Raw genomic sequence first — 27460 nt, forward strand, 5'->3', positions numbered from 1 at the left:
TTACATGGGCCCCTGGGTGATGGGTTGGATGTAGAACCTGATGGAAAGGCTTACTTTGCTGACAGGTGTGCGGTTTTCACATGTGCCGAGGCTGAGGTGGTCGCAGGACCCTTCTGGGCGCTCACCTTGGCTGATGTCGTCTCTAACACTGAATTTCTTTCTTTTGTAGAAACATCTATTCAGACAAGTTTCCTCATGACTGTTAAAGTTGACGGTGTAGCTCAAGATGGAACCACCATGTTCATTCACAACAAAGTTCACAACCGGACAAGGACCCTCACCTGTGCAGGGGTGAGTGTTCGAATGATCAGCGATTATTCATCGTGCTGCCCTGTTACGTATGTGCTTTCCTGAGTAAAAGAATGGAATCATACCAGTGATGGTGCGGAACACTCACCTAACTTTCTGCGCTGATACCCTTATAAATTCTTACACATGTACACACACGCACACGATGCCTGTTTTCACTGTTTGTGTACCGCCTGGTGTGTCTACAGATGGCTGTTCACGGGCTGCTTGTCGCCTGTGAAGGTCTGTCACTGCGCCGTGGTCATTCTGAATCGCCGGGGCTTCGGGTTTCCAGCCCTGGTGCACCTGCGGGGGCAGAGGCCCAGGCCTCGTAGGGAGAGTGGCCTACTTGTTTGAGCGTCTACTTCAGCGTGCAGTGTGTGGTTATGCGATAGGAAACCTGGTGGTCCAAAGTGAGAAAGGAACCCTCACTCTTGATATTTTTGGCGCCATATTCTGTCAGAGTCCCAAGAGTCAGAACTGGGACCGCTCTGTATATAACAGGGTGATCCCCTGGGACTAAGCAGGTCATGGGGGGCATGGGGGACATGGAACATCGGAAAGAGAACGCGTGGATTGGGGGGTTAGGAAGGTGGTTTCGCTGACAGGTGTCATGCCAGGCTTCCCGTACATTCAGGTCTCCGTCAGTCCCCAGAGCGGGCCCCGCTACCAAAGCCCTGCTGTACACAAGAAGAAACTGAGGCGCAGAGAGATCAGAGCACTAGCCAGAGGTGACACACATAGTGAGCAGGGGCCGGGATTTCAGCCCGTGCTTTTGTATTCTAGAGCTCGTGCGCTTAGCAGCCACGCACCGCCTGGTTGACAGCAGTGAGGCAGCAGGCCTGTTTGTCCTGGCAGGAAAGCATTCAGGTGGGGAAGGGTTCCCGTTGGATGCTGGCCCCTGTCTGGGGTCCCTCTCTGCTGGCGTCTGTTTGAAGATCCCGAGGCGGCTGCTCCTCGACCCGAGCAGCGGTTCCGCCCACTGGGTTGGCCTCGTGGGCCCAGGCAGGTGTTGCTCGGGAAGCCACACAAGTGACCAGACTCTCGCCCTGCCTCCATTGTCACCTGTCGCAGGAGAGCTGGGCCAGCCTCTAAAATGTGTTGTCCTCGTCCACAAAGTGGTGTTACGCCCCCCCGACCATCCTCAGAAAGTGGCGAGGATCCAGTAGGATACCGGCTGTGAGAGCCTGCAGTGCCCAGTGCGGGGCCGAGCACACACCATGTCTGTGTGCAGTAGGTGCTGTGTTAGTTCTGCCGCGTAATCGGGAGGGACGATGGATCCGGGGTCTGAAAGGACCGTGCACGGGCGGGGCTTCGCCTCCACCCCCAGGAAGACTGTGGAGTCCAGCCTTAGCTGGGACTTCAGCACCTGGCTTTGCTCCTTCTTGCACCGTGATGATGATGAACAGGGGGTCGGTGACTTTATTGTAAGGCTAATGTGACTGATCTTTCTGGTTTGCGAGGACCAAGGAGTTTCCCAGGATGGGGGACTTTCCGATTTAAATGGGGACAAGTCTCAGACCCACAAGGATGACTCGGTCACCTTGTCTGAGGCCTGTACTCTGAACAGCGCCGGGCTGCCCGTGAGGCTGCTTGTCTGCACTGTTGCTTCTTGGCAGTGCCCCCAACACTGTGCACCTCGAGAGTGGCCCTTGGTACCTCACCGTAGTGTCTCCCCACTCCCACAGTTTCTACTGTGTCACCCTTGGGGACTTCTCTCTTCTGCTGTCTCTCTGTGCAGGTCCTTCCCCAGCCCTCCCAGGAGCACTGCCCTGACTTAAAAAAAGATGGGATTTTTATGTTCTAGAGCTATTGACCACCATTTATATACTACCTTTGTCTTAACATAAAGAGAAAACGCCGTCCATCTTGGGTAGCAGGTGGTCCACGCCGGGTGGGTGGGAATGCTGTGCTCTCACAAGGGATTTTGCAGGGACACGTTGTGTTCGGTGCGCAAACCATGGCTTGAACGGAGAACCCCCAAACCACTGGGTGGTCTCACTGTACCTTTTATAAACTTGAAGATATATGCAGGCTGAGATATAACTGTTTTATTAATTCAAACATCCTCTGAAAGTCCAGACTTGTGAGAAGTGGTCATCTGTGCAGCACAGATCTATTCACTGAGTACTGAGTACTGCCCAGTACTTAGCTGCCCCTGTCCCCACGTGTCCTCCTGTGACCTGTCAGGAATGAATTTGGTTTTGCGGAGACCAGGGGCAACATGCACACTCACCCCTTCTGACTTCTTCCCTGGCCCTTAAGTCAGCACTCCCTGCCTGCCGATTGTCCGCTTATCTTTTTAAGGCTTCCCGTGAACATCCAGATCTGTTTTCCTACCTGACCTCAGACTTTCACGGCTTGGGGAGCCTTTGATCCACAGGAGGGGTGATTGCCCTGTTCACAGCCGTGGCTCTCACAGGCGCCACCCAGACCGAGAGGACTTCGAGGGGTGTGCTGGGTGCGTGGCTGCGCCCAGCTCACTGGCTGCCCGGCCACTGAGTACACATCCGTATCTACCACCCCGGCCATGCTGAAATAGAGGCACCCAGCTCCTAACTGTACAAGACAGGAGACAGGGCCTCTGGGCAGGCAGCGAGCACACACAAGCGTGTAATCACACTAGCCATTGTCCTGTAGCCTTTGCCTTGGGTGCAGGCCTGACCTCCTAACAGAGACTACTACAAGGGTCCCGTGTAGGGAAGGAGAGGCATGGGGGTGAGGGGGCAGCCAGTCACTCTGTATATCATGCGGCAGCTGTGGAAGTGAGCAGGGAGGAGAGTGAGGCTCGGGGGTCTAATTTGTTGTGTCTTAGCTTATGCTCCCCCCACCCCCGCTAGTGTATTTGTATGAATGTCAGGTTTGTGTTGCATTGTTAAATTTTTTATGCAGGTGACATTATTTTGAATCGTCCAAAGTAGAAAGAGTCTAATGATTGCAAATCATCTATTATTTGTTTCCAAAAATATCCATTTGGTTTTTTCTTTCTAAGAATTGTTTTTGGCTGGCATCTGAATTTTTCTGGGCTCTGGCAAGTTCCCTGGAGCTGGTTAATTCTGCTCATCTGTTGTTGAAATGTGTTACTTCATGGGTCAGTTGGTGGGGGAGCCAGTCTTACTCGCTTTAAAGACACAGCTCTTCCTTGTGTCTTTGCAGAAGTGTGCGGAAATTATCGTGGCGCACCTCGGCTACTTGAATTACACGCAGTATACCGTGATTGTGGGATTTGAACACCTGAAGCTACCCATCAAGGAAATGAACTTTACGGTAAGTATACCAGCTGACCTCAGTGTTTCCATGGCTTGTTTAGCTCCCATTCTTCTGTCAAATGACTGAAATAAATATCAGAATTGAAATCATGTTATTTTAGGGTAGCCATAATTTCTCAAGTATGTGAAACAATGTATAGCTTAATGAAACAGGATGAAATTGGAAACCCCTTCTGCTGTTCTGAACAGAAAGTATAGAGAGTAGCCTTCCCGTTGGAAGGTCAGTAAGAGTTATCGGGTGAACCCTCCTGGTAGAAGAAGAACAAGGCGGGACCCCCTTCGCCATGCCTGTGAGCCACCCTCGGGCCCCACCAGGACGTCTGGCGGGAAGCAGGCTCTGCTCTCACATGGCCTGCCCAACACAGCTCTCACTGTGAAACTTTGCTATCCTGTGTCCCACTGAAGTCAGCCTCTTTGTTCCTTCCACTCGCTCGTTCCCCAGTGTAACCAGCGTGGTGACCAGGAGTACGGGTTTGAGCTGGTTTAGATCCTGGCGCCATCGTCTGCCGTTCAGCATCGTTGAGCCCGTGTCGTTATCTGTAGAATAGCTGCCTCAAAGAGCCATGTCGACGGGTGAAGGTGGTAATGGGTTCCTTTTGAAGCATGGTGCTTGCCTGAGCTGGAGCTCCCATCCCCTAGGCCTGATGGCAGTCGTTCCCTGTTCCTCCGGCCCCCGGTCCCCGAGGGGCTGAGAAGCCACTCGTCTTCTTTCTGTCTCTGGATTCACCTGTTCTGGACATTTCATGTGAATGGATTCATCCCATATGTGGTCTTTCGTGACGGACTCCTTTCATTACGTGTACTATTTTTGCAGTTCATCTGTGATTTGGGGGTATCAGCACCACGTGCTTTGCTGAATGTTTCACTGGGTGGGAGATTCCATTTCATGTATCTGCTCAGTGGTTGATGGCGTTTGGGTTCTTTCCGTTTGGGGCTTTTATGAGCACTGCTGCCGCAAGCATTCACCTGCGGGCTTTATTTGGATTGCAGGGTGCCCTCCACTGAGCGGTTCTGATGTGTAGGCCCTCTCCTGCGTGCTGGACATGCACTGCCTCCCCCGGCCCACCTCCGCGGTGGCGCCTGTGGTCCCCATTTTCCTGGCGGTCCCTGGAGGTCGGCTGGGCGTGGGATCATGCACGGTGCCTGCTCACCAGAGGCACTCAGCAAACGGCACCTGCTGTGAACATTCATATGACTTTTCTTTCATGTTCTGTCTCCAGACTACCCAAAATGAGTTTTGTTCTTTATCTATGTCATAGCTCTCCAGATACTTAAAAATGTTGTCTCAGCCCCTCGGAGGTTCTTCCTTTCCTTCACATGCCCTGTTTATGAAGTAGAAGCAGGTGGTCCTCCAGGTGTGGCTGGAGCCCGACAGCTGCCTCCTCCGGCAGCCTCATCACCTGTCGGCTTGTGTTCTGACAACTGCTAAACACCCCTCGGACTTTTTCCTCCATAACTGCTCTCAGGTCTGTTCTCATTCTGACTCATAATGAGTCTCATCGTCTGCTTTTGTGGTTGGTTTGTAAATTCGCCGACACCGCTCAGGCATTACACTTCACTCTTGAATTTCTTTGCAGCGGTTTTGGCTTCTGGGTCCAGCCTCTCCTGATCGTTTGAGTTCGAATCTGGATTCTGTTCTTTGTGGTATGAAATATTTCCTGGAGCTTTTTCCTCAGAACATCTGGCCAGCATCTTGCCTGTGTCCTTGAGTTCATGATGCAGAGGTTGAACCCTGATAGGGTCTGAGATGGATGTCCTAAGTTCAGGCACACTGATTCCACGCTGTGCTTAACTATCTGTGCTTTAGACTTTGGTATTTTAGAATTACCCCGAATGACTCCGGGAAACAAACTGAGGGCTTCAGAGGGGAGGGGGTGAGGGATTGGAATAGGCCGGTGATGGGTATTAAGGAGGGCATGTATTGCATGGTGCACTGGGTGTTATACGCAAGTAATGAATCATGGAACATTACATCAAAAACTAAAGATGTACTATATGGTGAATAACATAACATAATAAAAAATTATTTAAAAAAAAAAAGAATGCAGAGAGCAAAGAGCACCATGTTTCTCAGACAAAGGACCTCTCCTTTCCATCTTTGTCGGGGCTTCGTCCCCTGAGTTCTCAACAGCTTTCCCTCCAGGCTTAGTCCACCCTGACCCTAGTACATGGGTTCATTTTTGATGAGGGTTCTCTCCTTCCATCTTTTCTATCTGTTTTATTTCCTCTTGGAGTTATTCCTAAATAATTTGGTACACGTTTCAGATGAACTTGGTCCGTGTCATTGCACTGTTGCCTAAGAAGGCAGATGATGTGGTCTCACCGGAGAGCTCAGCAGGGAAGTGGCCATCAGAACCGCTCATCTGGAACGATGCCATCAGGCAGAACTTCATTCTGGGTAGTGTTCTTCAGCATCCAGAATGCTGATACATGAGACCCCTGGGGTCTGTGGGGATGTCACCTAAGATTTTTCTCCATTTTTGTACATTTCTGAATCCCCAGTACCCAACAGTGCACCTGGCAACAGGCTTGTAGTAACTATATATGGGTTGAATTGAAGGATAACACCGTAGCATTTCACAGCTTAAGAGACTCACGTGGTCAGCAGATGTGAAGTGATGTTTATCCTTGCTATAAACCAAAGAATCAGAGAATTAAAAAAGGAATGCTTTTTTTTTTTAACCTAGCAAATGGTAAAAGCACAAAAATCATACCTAGGGTTAGTGAAATGCAAGGACACAAGTTCTTTCATACAGGTTAATGTGGGTGTAAATGAATTTCAGTGTTGGGGGCAGTTTGGCGGTGTATCAAAGCCTTTATGTGCATGTTTTTTTTGACCTAGTAATTCTGCTTCAATAAATTTATTCTAATGAAACAATTAAAAAAGTACATGAAGATTTGTATTTTTCAGAGCAGGAAGTTGGGAGCAGTCTGTGTTTCAGTAGAGTTCTGGTTAAATAAATTAGTTTTTCTGCAGCTGTTAAAATAATAAACTGGTCAGAGAATAGATAGCACAAACTGCTATTGATTTTAAAAAAGGAAAAGAAAAAGTAAATGAATTAAAAGTGCTGAGTAACATTTTTTATTATAGAGAACTCTAGAAGGCTATCTCTGGGTGGTGTGTTTAATGGTTCATTTCTTTTTTTTCTTCTGTTTCTTTATAATAGGCTTTTTATTACCTTTATAATCAGAAGAGAAAAATTTTTTTTAAAGCCTCCTAAGACAACTGATACTTGAAAGGGGAAGTCCTCCATACCCTCCGGCAGTTCCCTCGGAGGAGCTTAGTTATGGAAGAGCTACCTCAGAAAATCACAGTTTAGTGTTCTGTCTAAAACTTATACAGTGATCCATCAAGAAATCAGATAACCTTATGCAAAGTATGTCTGTATCTTTTATAAAATTGCTGTATCCACTATGTTGTGAACTCTGATCTAAACCTCCAGACAGAATTCCTTGTAACCATTTGTTACAAAGTCCTTCCATGAGACATAGACTGAAAGCTGTATGGTCACATTTCCCTCTTGGTATTGGCTGCTAGAAATTTCAGAAATAAGTTTTATGCCGAACTGTGACAGTTACTAACGTCCTGGTATTGGTGTAATTATTTGCCCACTTTCTTTACAATTTTACCTTTTAAAAAGCTTTAAAAATTGTTCCCATCTAATCTGTCTTTTTATTACAAGCTGACCTCATTTCCGGTTGGGAAGTAAAGAAAGTAGAACAAATAAAATACACTTAAAAAGTATGTCAGTGATACCGTCCTCCTCCCACCAGAGTGGCTGAGATGAAAAAGAAGTCAGGGAGACGCGGAAGCGGGCGAGGATGCGGGGCAGCCAGAGCTCTTGACTCCGCTGGCGGCCGTGTAAGCGCTACACAGAGACACGCACACGCGGGCCCTGCTAGTCCCTCCTCGTGCCACACCGCTGTCGTCAGTGTCACGCAGTGTTGCGTGGCAGTAAGGAGGCGCGGTGATAGCTACTTTCACAGGCATGGTGTTGAAGGCAAGAAGCCAAATACAAGTAGCACACGGCGTGCGATCCCATTTACGGCAGCGGTCGGAACGGGCAGAATGAATCTGCACCAGCACCGTTACATCAGGACTAGTGTGCCTCGGTAATTAGTGACTCAGAGGGGGCATCCGGGGGGCTTCTGGGGTGCGGTGGTGGTGCTTGTTGATCAGAACACGGTTCACACTGGTGCGTTCCATTTGTGAGCCCTACACTTAGGGTACACATATAGTTTTTGTAGGTATGTTACCTTTCAGTAAAAACAAAATATGTGACACACTTGAAAACTCAGAGCCCATCATGTGGCTGCCTGTTCAACCACATCCACTTCTTCAGACAGGCCTTGCTGTTTGATGGAATTTGACGTGTGAGGGTTTCTATTGCTGCTGTTTGGCGTTTCCTTGGAAATCTTTGGCTTCCGGGGACTTGAGTTCACTGTTCCCTCCGTGTGTGCTGGTCTCTGTGGCTCTTACCTGCCCCTGGGCGTCCCCATTGCTTTCACTTGCCAGTTCTTCCTTGTTGGTGGAAATTGAGTCCAGGATGAAAATTACCCTGGTTGCTTCTCCAACCAACTGGGAGAGAGACTCATCACAAGGGCAGCCCCATCCGAATGTTCGGATGCTCTGTTTTTGGCAGAATACATCTGCCCTTGTCTTGCCTGCTTTGTGGGCTTTGTCTTCTGTCTGGCATTGTCGTTGATGCCGTGTACCGTTACACCGAGAAGCTTGATTTCTCTCCTTTTGTTCTCATGCCCATACTTTGTGAACATCGGGTTCATTGATTTCTATTACGTACATGTCTGTTTGAGGTGGAGCGGCAATCCTTGTATATCTGCCTCTTCTCTCGGCTCTTGTTCTTCTGGGTACATCTTGCCCACATCCCGTTGCCATGTGGAGTCAAGACCACCCTCCAGGTCTCGAAGGTACATAGGAGAATACTGCTTATCCCCTCTGTTCTTAAAAAAGTTTGTTTCATTGGCCGTGCTGTGCATACGCAGTGGAGTGTAGACTTTAGACATGTTGCAGATCGCTTTTACTCATTTTCCAGTCATTTCCTCCTGAGCCTTGTGAACACCTTCTCTGCACACATCCCCGCAGCTCCCTGCATCCTCAGGGCTGAGCCGGGCATTTTCCCCTCTAATTAAGTGCCCTTTAGGTCAATTCTTGAGTGACACTGCCATCAGCCGTTCACATTTCATTTCCTCCTTTTTCTTCCTAAACCACAACTTTTCCCTGGGGGATGAGATTAGAACAACAGCTTGTGCTCTTCAGTCCTTCAGTTTTCTGTCTGGTAGACACCCTCCGGTTTCCATGTGAATTGAGAGGACTGGCAGCCGGCAGCATTCGAGAAGCACTGACTGGATTCTTGGGTCATACTTGCCCTGTTGTTCTCATAGGACAAATTACAAAAGCGTATGTTAGGCTTTCCCCCTCCAAATATTTCTATATAGTATCTTTTATATCGGTGTTCAAGTGTTGGAAACCCAGGCTGTGAATCTGAGCCTGGAACCAATTCCAGGGCGTTGCTTAGTGCTGCACCAGGTTGCTGGGAGTACCACCGATCTGAGCAGCCAGTACCCCGATGCGCCCCCCGCCCCAGAGGTTCCTGTGGCTACCCCAGTGAAAAGCCTTGGGGGGAGGGGTGCAGGATGTCATGAAGTATTTGTTCTCTGCCATAACGTTAGCTCCTGGGGACATTGTTACTGACAAGTTCGCGGCTTCTTGTCTGCTCAGTATTTGACATCGTATTTGCTTGCATATTGGCAAAGTAGGTGCTCAGCAAATGAATGGATGATTGGAGAACCGGACCGAAACTCTGTAGATTGTGATGAGGGAGAAATGGCCTTGCATATAAAATGGATGCTTGTTCCAAAGTCAGTGTGCCGTACTGCAGGGTGAGCCCAGTCTCCGGAAGAGCAAAGGCGGCTTTGTGAAGGCCACAGGACCTTCACGTGCCGGTGAATGGATTGATTGCTCTTAAGATTTCAAAGTAAATGTCTAAAACCTGAATGTTTTCTGGGAGTTTACTCTCTTTATTTTTACTTATTTTACTTTTTAGTTTCAAATGTACACATTCTGGCTTAAAAGTAAACGCAAAACCAGGGGCGCCTGGGTGGCACAGCGGTTAAGCGTCTGCCTTCAGCTCAGGGCGTGATCCTGGCGTTATGGGATCGAGCCCCACATCAGGCTCCTCCGCTATGAGCCTGCTTCTTCCTCTCCCACTCCCCCTGCTTGTGTTCCCTCTCTCACTGGCTGTCTCTATCTCTGTCGAATAAATAAATAAAATCTTTAAAAAAAAAAAAAAAAAAAAAAAAGTAAACGCAAAACCAAACCCTGCTAATTCCATACAGTGAAGTCCACACGGTGCCTAATCACGGCACTGGCCAGGCACTGGCTGGCTGTTTGATAGAATCCCCATGGGCCCTTCTCTTCCTATCCCTGGCATCACTGCATCCATGTCTGTAGTGAGGGTCCAGGGCCCTGTTCTCTGAACTTCCCGCATTCTTCTTGGGCTCCCTCAAGGGAAAAGAAAGACTTTTCAAGCCATTGGCACAAGTGGAAACCAGACTGGGCTGGGAGGCTGGTCTGGTCCCGCAGGACACAGAGGTGATTCCTCTCAGCTGCTGCTAGCGAAGGGAGCCCCCTGAGAGAAACCCTACGTGGATATGGTTTCCCTGGATCGGGGGTGGGGGAAGGCATAGCAGGAGCAAAGGAAGACTGGCTAGAGCGCGGCACAGTTCTGAGGGTCCGCTGTGCACCAGCTGCCAGCCCCGGGCTCCGGCCACAGGAGGGAAGGCCAGAATCGAGCACTTGTTCCACCTCACCTTCCTCCTCCTCCCGCCTGTGAACTCTTAGTTTAGAACTAACAGCATGTTTTACGTTTAGCTACATTTATGGGATAAAGCATTGTTTTCTAGTGTTAATTTTTAAAGTGAGCAAGTTGTGTTATACTGTTCTGACAGTCTCCCTCCTTTAGGGGGTCCTTAGTTCTTTTACTTCTCAGTCTCTTGAGGGTCAAATACTTTCATCACTGTAACTTTAAACATATTTTGTGAATTTTTTCCTGATGCTAACACATTTTCTTTCTTTTCTTGATTGTGCCTTACGATCTGTTTTTTCAAACTAGGATACATATTACACTTTTTTCTATTTGAGTATCATGTTGACATTGGTACCCCCCATCGGTGCTCATAACTGCTACTCTGATCATCTTGTAAATGATACTATTTAAAATGCAAACACCACAGCAGTGATCATAATAGTTACATTATGTGTCAGATTTACAATAGCGGCTCTTATTTATTGAACTTGTGCTGCTTGCCAGGCACTGTGCTAAACTTTTTATAAGTATTCTACTTAGGTGTTCTGATAATTCTACAAAGTAGATAATAGTATCCTCACTTTATGGAAGAGAAATCTGAGGGTTAGTGAGATTAAGCTAGTTTCCCAACTAGACAATAGAAGAGCTGGGATTTGAACCTGAGTCTCTGATTTCAAAATTCATATGCCCTTAATCACTATGATCTCTACTTTCTCATTAACATTGATTGTTAATTGTTGGGTTTTGTTTGATGGCTCTATTGAAGTATAATTGACATACAATGAAGTGCGCCATTTAAAATAAAAATTTGATCCATTTGACGTATGTACACACCTGAGAAACAATCACCATAATCAAGACAATATGCATACCCCTCATTCCCTAAAATTTCCCTCATGCCCCTTCCTCCTGTTACCTTCTCATCCCCCAGCCACTACTGATCTGCTTTCATTATAGATTCATTTGTGTTTATATAAAATTTTATATAAACACAGGACGCCTGGGTGGCTTAGTCAGTGAAGCGTCTGACTCTTGATTTCGACTCAGGTTGTGATCTCAGGGTCATGAGATCGAGCCCCACTTCGAGCTCCATGCTCAGCACAGAGTCTGCTTGAGATTCTCTCCCCCGCCCCATCCCCCTACCCCTTTGCTCGTACTCTCTCTCTCTTAAATAAATAAATCTTTTAAAAATGTTTATATAAACACAATCTTACAATGCTTGAATTCTTTCACTCAGCGTAATTATTTCGAGGTTAACTGATGCTGTTGGGTGTGTCAGTGTTCATCTCTTTTGTTCCAGTGTGCCGACACAGCGAAGATTATTTATATCCGTTCACCTGTTGAGGGACATTTAGATGGTCTCCAGGTCAGGGCTGTCGTAGGGCTGCTGTGAACAGCTGTATATAAATCTTCGTGTGGACAGGTGCTTTCATGTCTCTTGGGTAAATACCTAGGACTGGAGTGGCAGGCTCATGCAGAAGGGGTGTGTTTGACTGTTTGAGAAACTGACAAACTGTTTCCAAAGTGGTTGTATTGCTTTACGTTCCCCCGGCAGTGTATGAGAGGGCTCCAGTCGCCTCACACCGTCGTCAGCCCCGGTATCGTTGTGTTTTAATTTTGGCCATTCTAGTTGGTGTGTAGCGGTGTTTATTGCATGCTTTCATCTGCAGTACTTCGAAAATGTCTTCTGGCTGGTGTTTTTCTGGCAAGAAATCTGCTGTCCTTCCTTATCATTGTCCTCTGAATAGATGCTCCTCCCCTCCCCATCCCCTCTACCCTGACCTGCTAGACTTTTCTCTTTCACTTATTTAAACAATTTGGTTCTGATGTTCTTTGATGTACTTTACTTCATTTCTCTCACTTAGGGGTCATTGAGTTCTTCGATTTGTGAGTTCGTAGTTTTCATTAAATTTGGAAAGATTCCTGTCATTATGTCTTCACATATTTTTTCTATCCTCTTGCCCACCCCCCACCCCCCAGAGGTCAAATACACATCTCTTAGGCCACCTGAAGTTGTCTCACAGCTTGCTGATGCTCTGTTCAGTTTAGCTCTGGTTCATTTAAAATCATGTCTCTAGTCACATCTCCATCATGTTTGCTCATCTCTGTCATGTCTGTTCCACTGTCATTCCTCTTCTAGATTCCGATCTCACGTGTTCAGACTTTCTTCTATATTCTCACTGCCCTTATTTGCTAATTCCGTGTCATCTGGGATTCCTGGGGCAGTTTTGATTGATTCGGTTTTTTCCTCGTTATGGTTCAGATTTTCTTGTTTTTTTTTTACATGTTAGGTATTTTTCTTTTTTCTTTCTTTCTTTTCTGAGTATAGTTGACACACACAGTGTTACATGTCTGGTATTTTTTATTTAATGCCAGGCATTACTGCTGTTAGATTTTGTATTCTTATAAATGTCTTTGAACTTCGTTCTGGGATGTTCTCAAGGTACTTGGAAATGGCTTGATTTTTTTAGGCCTTGCTTTTTAACCTTTGCTAGGTGGGACCAAAGCAGCATGAAATCTAAAGCTATTTTTTTTCTCACCACTGGGCAAAAGCATTTGGGTTATGCTACCCAGTGCCCCTTTGTGCATTTTTTTCTCTCTGCCCATGGGAGCAGACACACTATTCTTGGCCCTCCGTGAGGGCCAGTGATCCTTTTCAGGGATTTTTCCCCAGCCACAGGTGGTTTACTCACAGTCATGCCCTGATCAATGTTCAGGTAGAGACATGAGGGGGACCGCCTTTGGCAGGTGTCCAGAGCGCTCTCTTACAGTTCTCCTCTCAGTACTCTGTCCTTTGAATCACAGCCAGTAGATTGTCTCCCCGGACTCCCAGCAGTGTGTCCATCATTCTCTGCTTGGGCTCCCTCCCCACCATGGCTTGGGGCAGCTAGAGGGTTCACCTCTCTCATCAGCCAGAAATTACTGTCGCTTGTTGCCTCCTGTGTAGTGTCTTACACTGTGCGAATGTGTACCTGTGTGTGTATTTTAAATGTTTCAGGTAAGTTAGGTAAATTTCATGTCCATAACTCTATTCTGAAGTAGATTTTTCAAATTGCTCAAATGATTTGAATGCATTAAAACAGTGGGGCTCATTGGCCCAGTGCAGTGCAGTGTTCTGGGGTCTGGTGAGAAATGTGGCTTGTGACCAAGGTTGAAGGGCTGCCTTCTGCCTGCCGCCGGTGTGTGGTGCATGCACCCTCGGCTCTGTTAGGTGCATACTTGGTAGGAGTATGCACAGTCAGCTGGGAGCCGACACCTGTAATTCCGTTGTACTTTATGGTGTCAGATTCATATTTATATGTTTCACTTAATCTTTTTTAGAACATCCTACCTACTCATATTTTTGCATCTTTTAAAAATCTGTTTCTTTTAATGGAAAGCATGGCTTTTTCTAATAAAGGGATTGACAGTATTGATTTTTCTTTTTTAGAGAGTACATGTGAGGGTGGGGGTGGGCAGAGGAAAAAGGAGAGAGGGAATCTTAAGCAGGCTCCATGTTCAGCACAGTCTCACAACCCTGAGATCATGACCTGAGCCAAAATCAGAAGTCAGATACTTAACTGACTGGGCCACTCAGGCACCCTGACAGCATTGATTTTTTGATATGAGATTTAAAAGCCAAATGTTCTTCTTGTGATTACAGAATAATTTGTCACATTTATCATTAGTATGACCATTTAAAACTATTTCCAACTTTTGTAATTAAGATTTTCAAAGTCTGTGTTCTTTAATATAAAAATAAAATGTACTAAGTGTTAAAATTTTTGGAACATGTAAGAAGGCATAAGGAAAGAGAACATTTAAAATTACCTGTAGTCTCTCATGAGAGATTATGGACTCTGGGAAACAAACTGAGGGTTTCAGAGGGGAGGGGAGGTGGAGGATTGGGATAGGCCGGTGATGGGTATTAACAAGGGCACGTATTGCATGGAGCACTGGGTGTTATACGCAAACAATGAATCATGGAACACTACATCAAAAACTAAGGATGTACTGTATGATGACTAACATAACATAATAAAAAATTATTATTAAAAAATAAAATTACCTGTAGTATCATATCTAGAGATAACTATTATTAATAATTTGGTGTATTTCCTTTTAGATGCATTTTTTTTTTCAGATTATTTTCCTATTTTACATTTTAGTGGAAGACTTATGACCCCGCATTTTCCCAGTTGGAAATTTGGTTCCGATTCGTCTTTGTGGTGCTTACCTTCATTGTCACTGTAAGTCCCATTTGCCTGACAGACCATGTCAGAATCCTAACAAGGGCAGAGTTAATTTATGAATTATGATTATCAAAGTGTGAACTATGAAGGCAAACCGTAAGAGACTCTTAACTCTAGAGAACAAACAGGCTTACTGGAGGGGAGGCAGGAGCGGGGGGGGGGGCTGAATGGGTGATGGGGATTAAGGAGGACACGTGTTGGGATGAGCACGGGTCCTATATGTAAGTGATGAATCACCAACTTCTACTCCCAAAACCAGTATCACACTACACGTTAACTAACCTGAATTTAAATTTTTAAAAAAAAGTGTGAACCACGTGGGAGATGAGATGCTCCATCCACTGGGCCGACCTGATATTACCAGATACTCCGAATGTCTGCTAGGGTGCTGCAGTGCAAAGAGTGCGTGGTGTCTGTTAGCAAGGCCCTCTGTGCGGTGTCATAGTGATGACAGACCCCTGACCTCTAAGTAAATGCTCATCACGGTGCAGTGACAGTGCCTTGCTTGAGCGACCTTCTTTCTGTGCAGGCAGATACAGCACATGCTGGAGTTTTTACATTTGGAAAATCGTACCAGACCTTTCAGTCTTTGGGCTTTTTCAGGAGGAAGGCCTCAAATGAGTGGGTTTGACGGTGCAAGCTTTTGGCTCCTTTGGGGTCTGAGTTCAGTGTCTGCAAGCACCCTGTGACTTTGGGGGAGATGCTTGCTTACCCTTGAAGCACAAGCAACCCCCCAGAGGCCCAGTCAGTGAAGATGGGAATTTAAAACTGGAGGAGAATCAATACATACACACATACATACTGGAGGAAGACGGGGCCTGCCTTGGGGTGGTATCCCACCCCTCAGCTGCTTGCCCCTTGCTGACGCGGAGGGTCCGCCATTCGGAAGATACGTCCCCTCTTTGCAGTGGGGTCACTCCACCTGCCACCCAAGCAAGGATCACTTGGTGCTTCACAGTGTAACCCACACAGAAGGACCTAGGCTCGTCGTGGACAGATATGTGAGGAAAGTGCCAGTTGGTGGTGACATGGGATCTGGGTGTGGAGGGGGGGGATCCAGCCGCTGGCAGACAGTGGAATCGGCAGAGAGCTGGGGATCTTGGTCCCAGCCATGCCCAGGACTCCCCTCACGAACTTACTAAAGCTGAGTGGGGAACTGCAGTTTGTGGTTGCCCCGCAGAAATCCTTGCCATTTCCTGAAGCGTCTCTGTTGTCTGAGGGTCTACTGCCCCATTCTGGGACCCAAAGGGCAGGCACCCAGGGCACGATGTTCTTAAGAGAAATGAGCCTGAGCCTCACAGCCTGGGAGAAATGGCCCATCAGCCTAGGAAATCTAAATTCCCTAGGAAATCATTGGCTTATGTTAGATTACAGAAAAAAAAAAAAAAAAAACAACCTCTCCAGGTCTTTCTATACAGATTGTGTAATGTTTTAAAGTATTTAAAGAAGCTCCCATGGCTCAACACAGCTGCTTGAGGGAGTGTTTGAAAACAAACGCATCCTCTGACCATGGTTATCAGCCTCACTCCCTTTCGTTTGGGGAGCCCTGGTGCCCTCCTTAGAAGCTGGTGCCATCTGCAGATGTCACATGGCTGGGAGCGTGTGCCCTGTCCCCAGGGAGGTCCTCTGTGTGGCTCCGTGGGGCCGGCCTGATAGAAGTTGCCTTTCCCGGGGGAGCTAGGAGGGGTGGGGGCAGAGGGGTTATGGCTGGTGTGTTCCCTGCCGCTGCCTGCCTCTGGGTGAACAGCTTGTGACCCTCTTACCAGCAGCTCCTTGCCAGTGATTCACCATCTAATCTCAGGCTCAGTCAGTGCCACAAGGGGTTAACTCAGAGGTTTGGCTGACCATCCTTCTGGGAAGACTTCACGTGGTAACTAAGCAAGGGAAGCACACGCAGTAACTTGAGTTCCTGATTCGGCTTGCAGTGCCTGTTTGCACATTCCCTCCGGAAGTTTTCCATGCGAGACTGGGGGATGGAGCAGAAGTGGATGTCCATTCTTTTGCCGCTGCTGCTGCTTTACAATGGTAGGTGCCCATTTTCATTTTGGAGCTTTCCCCCTTGAAAGCTTCGAGCTGGAAGGTGTGCCAGAGCTACTCTGGCCGCAGAGCCTCCAGAAGCACCAGGTGGCCGCTGGAGGAACAGGTAGCAGCATCCGGCAGAGCACGTGAGCCGCGCTGCGCCGGGACGCGGCAGGTGCCTGGCCGCTCCCACGAATAAGCAATTGCTTTGGTAGTTAAAACCTGGAAGGGCTGCGCACACAGCCACCTTGAAACTTGGCTGAAGGCGGCCAACGCTGCCGTCTGTTCCTCTTCCCCTGCTCCAGAATGCGTTTGCTTGCGGAGCTGCGGCGCCGGGATTCCCAGGCCTGTGGGGAGGAGTGGATGGCGGGAGCAGACGGCGCTCTGTAATCATCACTGGGGCAATCTGTTCATTGGCTTTTAGGTTTTTTGAAATACAAAACAGCCTTTAGTTCACTAGCTCCCTTTGGCTCTGACTGAGGAGAAGGCGAGGGTGAGTTCTGCCCTCCCCGAGAGGACGGATGCCCTGTGCTGGGTGGGGTGAGCCTGCCCCCATCAGGACCTTCCGTCTGCTGCCTTCCAGATCCCTTCTTCCCGCTCTCCTTTCTGGTGAACAGCTGGTTCCCGGGCATGCTGGACGATCTCTTTCAGTCCGTGTTCCTGTGTGCCCTGCTGCTCTTCTGGCTGTGTGTGTATCACGGGGTACGCGTCCAGGTGAGCACCCACCCTCGGCCCTGTAGAGGGTGTCAGAGACCCTGTCCTTCCGGCCCACGCTGTGGCGACAGTCCTTATGATCACCTTCTCCTTGAGAATCTGTCTTCAGCCTCTGTCAACAGAAGATTGCATGCGATGTAGAAGTGATCGGGGTGTCTGTGATCTACTAGGGTTAATGGTTTGCTAGAATTACTAACTTATTTCTTACGTTTTTTGATTTTTAGGGAGAAAGGAAGTGTTTGACTTTCTATTTGCCTAAATTCTTCATCGTGGGTCTATTGTGGTTGGCTTCTGTCACACTGGGAATATGGCAGACGTGAGTAATTTTGTTATGTGTGAAACCTCAGGCACGGAAAGCATTTGACAAAGGTGGACAGACCAAAGTCACTGTATTTTGTGAACCCATCCGGAAAGGAATTTGTCACCAGGGTTTCAAGACTTGATAGCGTGACTTGAACTGAGGATTTATTTTAGCCTGACTGGCATGTAGGTAACACAGTTCTGGTCTCAGCCGCAAATGAAAAAGACCACGTTGTTTTAGGTTTCCCTTTCAAAGTGGCAAAGACGTCATTGTCTGTAGGAATGACGCTCAGGGGTCCTGGCTCGCCCCTCCCCACCGGAAGCTTTAGTTTCTCCTTGGGCTAGCATCCGTGAACTCCCCATCTCTGCATCCCCATCCCTGCACTGGCTCCCAAGGCTTATGGTGTTTAGTGGTTTTGTCCTTGTGTAAAATGGGACCACAGCGGAAGCTTGATGTGGCCACAGCCCAATGCACCCGAGTAGGATTTTCTGCAGAAACGACTTCCATTCTAGGGGTGTGGTTTTGGCCCTCAGCACGTCTGACTCCACAGCCCAGCAGTGACAGCACTCAGCCCGCCTTGTCTTCCTGCCCTGTCCCTGCCTCCTCAGCCCCTCAGCTTCACTTGAAAATGAGTTGCATGGAAGTTGGCATTTACTTTCATAGCTTTCTTTGTGTACTTGTCTATTCGCAGTGCCCATTCATGCTATTGAAAAGGTGCCTGAAAACAATTCTTGACATTGCAGGAGAGGTAGTGTAGGGATTTTTTGGAACAAAAAAATACTGCAGCTTCCCAGTATAGACAACTGTGGGCCAACAGTTTAGTAGCACTGGATGCATTTCCAATGTGAAATTTAGGATTCCTTTTAAAAAATCTTACTGTTGGTTAGCAAGTAGTTTATGTTAGTAAGTTTTATTTATTTTTTTATTTAAGTTTATTTATTTATTTTCATTTCTACACCCAACGTGGGGCTTGAACTCACGACCCCGAGGTGAAGAGTTGCACGCTCTACGGCTGAGCCAGCCAGGCATCTCTGTTAATAAGTTTTTATAAAAAGCCAAATGAAAGTATACAATGAAAAGTGAGCTAGTTATTGATCTATGATTTTTTTTTATAATACTGTATTTTCAGAGTTAATGAATTACACGATCCAATGTACCAGTATCGAGTTGACACAGGAAATTTTCAGGTAAGGATTATTAATGATGCCTGAGGGTTTAAGTGCTGTTTTTAAAACTTATTGAATTTTGTGACTTAATTGTGCTGCTGATATGAGCTTGGTAACTGGCTATTTAGGGGAGACTAGAGGAGGTTCATGAGTGCAAAATTTGGAAAAATGTGTGAGTAGTATTGAAAATTAGCTTTTAAAAATGAAGTTGTCAGGGCGCTGGGGTGGCTCAGTCAGTTAAGAGTGTGTCTTCAGCTCAGGTCACGATCCCGGGGTCCTGGGACGGAGGCCCCATCAGGCTCACCGCTCGGTGGGGGGTCTGCTTCTCCCTCTCCCTCTGCAGACCCCCCTGCTGGTGCTCTCTCTGTCTCTAAAACAAAAAAGATTTTATTTATTTATTTGAGAGAGAGAGAGAGAGAATGAGAGAAGGAGCAGGGGGAAGGGCAGAAGGAGAGGGAGAAGCAGGCTCCCCACAGAGCAGGGAGTCTGATGTGGGGCTTCATCCTGGGACTCCGTCATCATGACCTGAGCCGAAGGCAGACGCTTCACGGACTGAGCCACCTAGGTGCTGAAATAAATAAAATCTTTAAAAAAAAAAGTTTGAAAGAATATTCAGCAGAAATCGCCCTTGCTTAGAAGACGGTGGTTTGGTGTGAAATGAACATTCTTCACCTGATACGTCATTTCGCTGAATGTCCAGACTTAGTTTTCCAGGACTAGAGGTATATTTGTTTATAAACACTAAAATTCTTTTTAAAAGAAGGAGGTCTTGGGGTGCCTGAGTGGCACAGTCAGTTAAGCATCCAACTCTTGGTTTCGGCTTGGGTCGTGATCCCAGGGTCCTGGGATTGAGCCCCGCAACTGTAGGGCTCCCTGCTCAGCGGGGAGTCTGTCTCTCCCTCTCCCTCTGACCCTCCCCCCGCTCCTGGTCTCACTGGGTCTCTCTCAAATGAATAAATAAAAAACTTAAAAAAAAAAGTTGTCGCTCCCATTCCTTGGTTTATGGTTGAGGCACAGAAGGTGTGTCAGATTTTACGAGTATTGTTGAGCAATTAAGAAAACATGTTTGTTCATTTAATTGTCTAAAGTCAAGAAAGGTTTCCATGCAAATGAATGGAGTGGCCAGGCCGGCTTGTGTGGGCCTGCAGGCCTGGCAGCCACAGGGCCCAGCACTCTGGGTGATGCTCTGCTCTCACCAACGTAGAATACTTTGTACTTGCAAACAAGGGGTCCAGTGTTTTTATTTTACACAGAGGTCTGCAAATGACTGTCAGCCCTGAGTGTGGCTTTCCCTCGAGTCTCCAGGTTTATAGGCATCCCTTGGCGTCTTACAGGGCAGCCCCTCCTGGGCTGGCTGCTGAGCCCGGGCTTGGATGTGCAAGGGGCCGGGGGCCAGAGGGAGCCCTGCAAGGTGTCTAGGAGGCATGCTCCCAACAGGGCAATGCCAGAGGCACAGAGTTGAATCCTGAGCTTGGGTGATATCCAGCATTTCTCTGGGTGCTTTCAGAGCTTCCCGTGAGGTGGTAAAATCTGCGGTTCTTTATGGGAAAGAGGGAGGTTTAGTGAATGATGATATCTTAAAAGATGTAACTTGTGTTGAAACGACACATGTCCTAGCAAGTAGTGTGAGCACCTGATTCTTAACCAGATTTCAGCAGGGGAGTACTGGTAGCCTTTCCATTCCATTCTTTAGAAGTTTGAGGAGTTTTGAAGGTTGCTCAGTGTATGCCTTATGAGCAATGTGCCATGAGCTTTGTCCTCAAAGCATATAGGACCTCTTGAGGGCGAAAAAGCTTAGCAGAAAGTACAGACCAGTGTGCAGTGTCCTGCCAGCTGTGCCCTTACGGACAGTGGGCCTGAGTTACTAGGGGGAGGGGGTGTCTTTATTTGTGTTCTGTTCTTTTCTTAGTCTTATTATGCTTTAATAAGTTCTTTTGGGGGAAGGGGCTGCACCTGGAGCTGGAGAGGAGGGGAGGCATTCTGGGGGAAGGGAGGCACTGCTGCAGAGTTGTGTGGGGCAGTGGGCCGAGGAAGCCATGCAGGAGACCTGAGTCGGGGCAGGCTCAATGGGGGCTGCGCCTGAGAGGGGCACCGGACACCCCTGAAAGGTTTGAGGCCATGTGTGTGACGGGCTGGGCCTCAGAGAAGCCTTTTGTCCTTGAAAACGTGACACTAAAGGAAGGGACAGGGAAGAGCTACTTTGACACATTGTCAGGGAAGATTCTGCAGACCCCAGTGACAGATCATATACAGGGCTGTTGGTTGAGTATAACTCCCCAGATTTAGGTAAAATAATATAGGTTCACGCTAATCTGTTACTAGAGCTTTTGTCTGGTCCTCATTTTTCATGTGGGGAAACTAAGGGGTGTTCAGTGGTCTTGTCTGAGGTCACATGGGGCCAGTACCTGGGCGAGTGCACCAGCTGCCTGGACAGCCTGTGGGTCACACCTGTGCTCCTGGGGCCCACCTCCCACCATCCCTAGTCCTCTGTTTTCCCTCTGCAAAAGGGGTAACACTGCAGTCTCTCCCGAAGAGTTGTGCAGGTTGAATTGACCAGGAACACAAAGCGCTTGGCCAGCATTTGGAAATACTTGAGCAAGGCAGCCGTCACCATGGTTATGGTCACCTCTCCCCTTCTCAGTCAGTGGCCTAGGTCTGTTACTAGAGGAAACACTGGAAACCAGACCTCCAGAAAACTGAAAAAAGCTGAAGACCCATCACTGGTATATTGAGCACCTGCCACGTCCCAGGCCCTGTGCTAGGAGCTTTCCGTGCATCACGGAAGGAGCTTGGGTTCCGGCTCATCTGACTGGAGAGGGCTGGGGCTGTCCCCAGGTGCGCCATCTGTGCTCACAGACAGGGTGAGAGGCCGAGTCTAGATAAGGAAGTCACAGCGGTGTGAACACATTCTTGTCTGTGTTACGGAGTGACCTTCAGGATTCTAGGCTCCTGTTAAAAATGTGCGGCTTTCCTGCTTGTGGTGGTGGGAGGAGGAGCATCGAGCCCCGTTCTCACTCGGTTGCCCGTCTTGTGTCGCACTAGGGGATGAAGATTTTCTTCATGGTGGTGGCAGCTGTGTATATCTTATACCTTCTGTTCTTGATAGTGCGGGCCTGTTCCGAGCTACGTCACATGCCTTATGTAGGTAAGTGCCACGTCACAACTGCCCAAGGCAAGGGGGCCAGGAGTTGACCTCACACAGTGGGAGGGGTGGCTGGAGTCCACCCAGCAAGAGGCCTGACCTGGATGGGGACCTGTCACTCCCTCATGCAGGGGGGACCGGTGCCTTCGGTCTCTGGAGAGCCACAACAGGGCTGAGTGGGTGCTCAGGGCCTTTTAGACAGTGCCTCGGGCCAGCACTGAAGGGAGGCCTGTGGGGTGGAAGCCACCTGGGGCCCTGGGTGCCAGTGTGGCTTATGGAGGTGCCTGGATCCTTCCAGAATCGTATCTTGTGGAGGAGGTGGCAAGGGCCATTTTCCTAGTCCTGAGTCAGGGCAACTCACCTGATCTCCTAGCATCTTTTCCCTCAGTCTGTCACAACCAAGTAATAATGGCCACGGTCTCTCTGGGGACCCTCCTCGACTCTGGGGAGGTGGGACAGCATTTCTTCTGGGCTTCAGGTGCACACAGGCTTAAAGTCCAGACAGAGGAGGGGTTTTGTTCAAGAAGCTTTGTTTACTTTTGTCTTTATTTTTAAGCTCCCTGAGATGAGAATGGAATTTACTTCCAAAGTGGTGTAATGGGGTATTTATTTCTCTTTCAGATCTCAGGTTAAAATTTTTGACTGCATTGACTTTTGTAGTGCTCGTCATTAGGTAAGAAGACTTTATTTCTTGAAAGAAGCAAAACAACAGTTTGTGTTTTCCTGTCATGAATATCTTTTCTCCCCTTCTACAGAGTTAATTTTAGGGCATTTCTAGCCAGATCTGTTCATTAGGGCAGAGGGCCTCTTGCGCAGGGCGGGCACTGAGTGTGCACAGTGGCTGGGGGAGCTCACGTTGTGGGAATGACCAGGGGGTGAGGAGCCCGCCGGCCCCGCGCTGGGGGAGCTCCCGCTTGCTCGCCGGCGCCAGGAGGTGGAGCGGCCACAGCCCAGCGCGGGGTCAAGAGCTAGAATGCCATGCGTGTGTACTTGGCACCTGGCATCCTTTTGGTGCTCCAAGGAGAGGACTGTGCATTTGACTTCGGTACCGGGGGTGTCCTTGAACTGCAGCGAGTGGCCCTGAGGGGAGGGGTCGCTTCGGCGGGAGTCTGTGGAGGCCGAGGCCTAGCGGATGACGTTGTTTCTGTGAATGCGTGCCAGATCGTTGTTGGGTTGGTGGTGGTTTGTCTCTTTCTGCTAAAATCCAAGTCCAGAGGGGAAAAATCTAGTCACTTGCTTTTCTTTCTTGGCGGTTTAGATGGCAAATACATGGCTGCCAGCCCTTTTCCTTGGCGGGAGCCGCATGGAGACTCAGAGGCCGGCTTTGCAGGGTGGCTCTGGGTTCCCCGGCTGCCCGAGCTGCGGCCTTCTGTGGGCACCCGTGCCCCTTCCCCTCCGGGTCGTGCTCATCGCTCACCACACCACGTGAACTCAGCGTGGACTTCCGTGAGCTTGCGCTTCGTTCAGCATCTGCGTTCACCTGCAAACAGCAGTGCCCATGTCGTGTGGGCAGCCCTTCCTCAGCGCTTGGTGCACAGGCGGTCTCACGTCTCACACGTGCTCCCTCATGTGCCCTTGTGCCCTTTTACACATACACTCCTCACACACCCTCTCACAGCCCCCCTCACACACACACACAGCCCTCACACACACCTCTCACATCTCGCCTCACACACACACACCCCCTCGTACCCAGTCACACACTTTCACACTCTCTCACACACACCATACACTCCCTCACACTCTCACACCCCCCCCCACACACCCCGCCTCCCAACACCCGCACCCCTCATATACACACTTACTTTCACACCCCCTGACACACACTCACCCCCCTCATAATTCTCTCACACACTCACATACCCCTTCACACACACACCCTCTCACACACACACTCATACCACACCTCACAGCACTCTCATACACCCAACACCCCCTCATACTCACACTCTCAACACCCCCTTACACAATACTCTCTCACACCCCCTCACACACACACCCACACCCACCCCCCCACCCCCCCTACACACACCCTTCACGTCCCCTCACATATCCTCACCCTCATGCTGAGTCCACAGGTTGGGAGCAGGATACCAGTAGTGACCTCCATAGAGTCTGACTTAGAAGTCATTCTGCCTTTATGGTCTTTCTTCATGTAAGTTTCAAGGGGACTCATTTATTTGTCCAACAAGCGTGTATGGAGTGTCTGCTCTGGTCAGCAGGCCAACAGCTTCCTCCCTATCATGGGATTTATGGAGGAAGACGGAGATAAACAAGTAGATAAATAGCGTAAGTCCTATAATGAAAACAAATGTGATGGGGGCAGGAGACGTTCTGCTTTAGACAGGGAGTGGAGGGGACGTCTCTCTGAGGAGGGGACTCTTGGCCTGGGGCCTGAGGGAGGAGCCCTGGAGACTCATGGGGACAGCAGGAGGCTTGGTGAGTAGGGGAGCAGCAATGTCCCGGGAGGTGAGGATGTGAAGGGAGGGGGAGAGGTGAGGTCGGGCCCTGCACGCCGCCAGGAGTCCCAGTCTATTTTCGGGGATGGGAACCCTTGGGAGAGATCAAAGCCAGGAGGTGAAGGGCTCCAGTTTACATTTTTGTTAGCAATTGGTCTTGATCCTTGTGGACAGTGGACCACAGGGAGGGGAGATGAGCACAGGGTGCCGGTTTGGAGGCTGTGGAGTTGTTCAGGGGAGAGCTGCGTCAGCTGTGGAGCTCCCTGTCCTCAGAACCTTCTGTCATGTGTATCTGCAGGCAGGTGTCTGAACAGAGGTGCCATGCTTCCTCACTGCGAGAGTGGCTGAGCCTGAGGAGGGAAGTGTGACTAGGGAGAAGCAGATTTTCCTCAGGGCCTTGTCATTTGTGGTAGGAGTTGGTCTGGGAAATGAGGTCTAAGGCAGTGCGAGAAGGGAAGGAGAATGTGCCGATGGGGTGCTTGAAGGCCCCTGATGCAGGGCTGCGACATGGTCTGTGTCATGGTTGGCTACTTCTGCCCCAGCAGCTGCCCTCCTGGGTCTGAGGCCAAACACGTGAGGCACAGGCAGTGTGTGCGTGTGCGTGCGCAGGCGCGTGTGCACACATGGGTCCGTGCAGAAATCATAGTGAATGGACCGCGTGCACGGGGTGAATGGAATGAGTTCTGTGAAGCCAGTGCCATGTCCTCATCTATGTTTACTTATTGTCCCTCCCCCCTTTTTTTCCAGCATCGTCATCCTTTATTTAAGGTTTGGAGCCCAAGTATTACAAGACAATTTTGTAGCTGAACTGTCAACTCACTACCAGAATTATATCCTTTCAATGGGAAGCCTTCCGCTTCAGGACCATGCTCTGCATGGAGTGGTTAGCGTGTCGGGGCTGCAGACGTGAGGAAGAGGCAGGTCACCGCACTGTGGTGCCATGTGTGCCACGGGCCCCACCACGGCTCACCCCCGTGGGCGGCGGCGCAGGCTCGGCAGGGTGGAGCGGTCCCGAGGGAGTCACACTCCCCAGCTGCTCTCCCCACCACCCTGCTGTCCTGTCCCTGGGGATTCTTCAGGAACCCAAGCTCCGTGCAGAACTTCGCATCAGTCTGGGGTGCCTGCTTCTCCCCACAGAGCACTGAGGGGAGGCTGAGCCCGATTTGAGAGTCCTCTCACCCCATCACGCAGGTGTATCCAGCTGCAGTGTCCGCAGGTTGTGGTGATTAGGGCAGTTCAAACCTGTGTCCCCAGGAAGGGCTCATAAGATAGTAGGACGTCCTTCGAGTCCTGAGTGTGCCTGAGGTCCATGGGACAGTCTCCTTGTCTCCGCGCTCAACTCTGCAGATGCTTGGCGGCTTATGGAGCTGCCACTCCCCGTTTCGGTGATGGCGTCCATCAGGGGGCGCTTTAGAGTTAATCCCTTACATCTTCGCTTCTTTCCTTGGGGCTTCTTACATCCTTAGAATTAATGTGGGATTTTTCAAATTTTAGTGGCTGAATTTCACACTAACCTCTTATCAGCTTCTCAGAGGGGTCTGTAGTGCAGAACAGATGGAGAACGACTGGTTGGAGAGACTTCCGGTTCTTCATTTCATTCTTGATTTACCTGTATGCATGCATGGCCCTCCTGCCCTTTGTGAGTAAGTTGATCACACCAGGTCCTGCCACCTCCAGAGGTTTCCATGGATAGAAAAGAGCATGGTGCACGTGTTATTTACAGGTGACCTTGAAAGGTTATTGTAACCTTTGGCTGTGGGCTTGGCCTGTGGCATCCTGCTGTCTGGGCTGTGGAACCCCGAGGTCCTCACTGGTGGTGAGCAATAGAAAGGACTGTTGGTGGTTAGAAGGAGCAGCTAGACTGAAAGCAAAGACCCCAACTGAAATGTCCAAATACGTAGTGTTCCGGGGCTGCCGATTTCCCTTGACCAGTATCACCAGCAGAATTCTTATCCTTCTATGGCTTGTTGAACTTTTACCTCTACACTTTGGCCTTTGTGTATTCTCCATCGAGGAACGCCCTGTATGGTAAGCCACCCTGGGGCCGGGTTGCTGCCAGATCACTTCACAGCGGTTCCGGACCCACGTCCCGGGTTCGCTGTTAGTGCTGTGCCCCATAACTCTAGCAGAGGGAGACGGGGTAAGCTGCAGGGTAGCCCTGAGTTGTCGTTAGAACACGTGTGCCATGGCATTACAGCACGAGATGGGAACAGTGGTTCTGTTAGTGGGTCCCGGCACAAGCACATCCCTCAGCCGAGTGAAGCCAGGTCTGCTGAACACTAGTGCCGTGGCCATTCAGAGAAAGCCAGAATGTACAGCTCCCCTCACCAAAGCAGAGCCAGACTGTCACACGGGCTGAAAAGGACGGGAACGCCCTGGAACTCGGGCAGGGGTGTAGCATTTCAGGCCCACCACCTGACTTCCATGTACTGGGAGCTCTCAAAGCACCTTCGTGAAAATGCCTTACTCGAGCCTCACAGCAGCCCTGCTGTCAAGGTGCAGTTGGGCCCTTCTGAGATGAAGAAACCAGAGTGGCTCGCTTCCTGCCCAGGGGTGGGAGGGAGCAGGGCAGGTGCCTCTGGTCTCCCGGGCGTTTTCCGCCCCCGCTGCCCACGTGGACGTAGGAGAACGTAGCCGGATCGCAGTGGCCATTTGAGGGCTCCTCCTGAAGCCTCTCCTCCAGGGGCTTCCACACTCGGTCTGCCCAGCAGCCTGCCAGGTAGTGATGCTGCCCTGGCTTGTACGTGAGAAACAGGCTTGGGAGGCAAGATTTGTTCTGGTCACGCAGATAATAAATGGTGGAAGCTGGGATTTGAATCCTGCTCTTTCAGGCTTCTGTCCTTTTTCTATAGCATCCTGCCCCCCCAGGCTAATCACGTGAAAGTGCTTTTGTTGGCTTTCAGAGTCCCAGCTGAAAGACAACCCTGCATTCTCCATGCTGAATGACTCTGACGATGACGTGATCTATGGGTAAGTCACTGCCTCTCTGAAGGCTGTCCTGTTGTGAGCATTCGGCCTGGTTCTGTGCATTTACTGAACAGGC

At 49.3% G+C, this 27460-nt stretch overlaps 1 protein-coding gene across 1 annotated transcript in view; it reads left to right on the forward strand.

Moving 5' to 3' along the window:
* The window catches only part of TMEM181 (transmembrane protein 181), a 52709-nt gene that overhangs the window by 21628 nt on the left and 3621 nt on the right, over positions 1-27460 (forward strand). Inside the window, exons 5-16 of the mRNA XM_045805426.2 lie at positions 170-291; positions 3445-3555; positions 14533-14613; positions 16542-16641; positions 17219-17349; positions 17574-17665; positions 18780-18837; positions 21859-21961; positions 22580-22631; positions 25165-25247; positions 26356-26445; positions 27321-27387. Of these exons, the coding sequence (XP_045661382.1) occupies positions 170-291; positions 3445-3555; positions 14533-14613; positions 16542-16641; positions 17219-17349; positions 17574-17665; positions 18780-18837; positions 21859-21961; positions 22580-22631; positions 25165-25247; positions 26356-26445; positions 27321-27387 (1090 nt within the window). The remainder of the gene's footprint in view (positions 1-169; positions 292-3444; positions 3556-14532; positions 14614-16541; positions 16642-17218; positions 17350-17573; positions 17666-18779; positions 18838-21858; positions 21962-22579; positions 22632-25164; positions 25248-26355; positions 26446-27320; positions 27388-27460) is intronic.

This window comes from Ursus americanus, chromosome 11, assembly GCF_024610735.1.
Source record: "Ursus americanus isolate L20-20 chromosome 11, mUrsAme1.1.p, whole genome shotgun sequence".
Classification (NCBI taxonomy): domain Eukaryota; kingdom Metazoa; phylum Chordata; class Mammalia; order Carnivora; family Ursidae; genus Ursus; species Ursus americanus.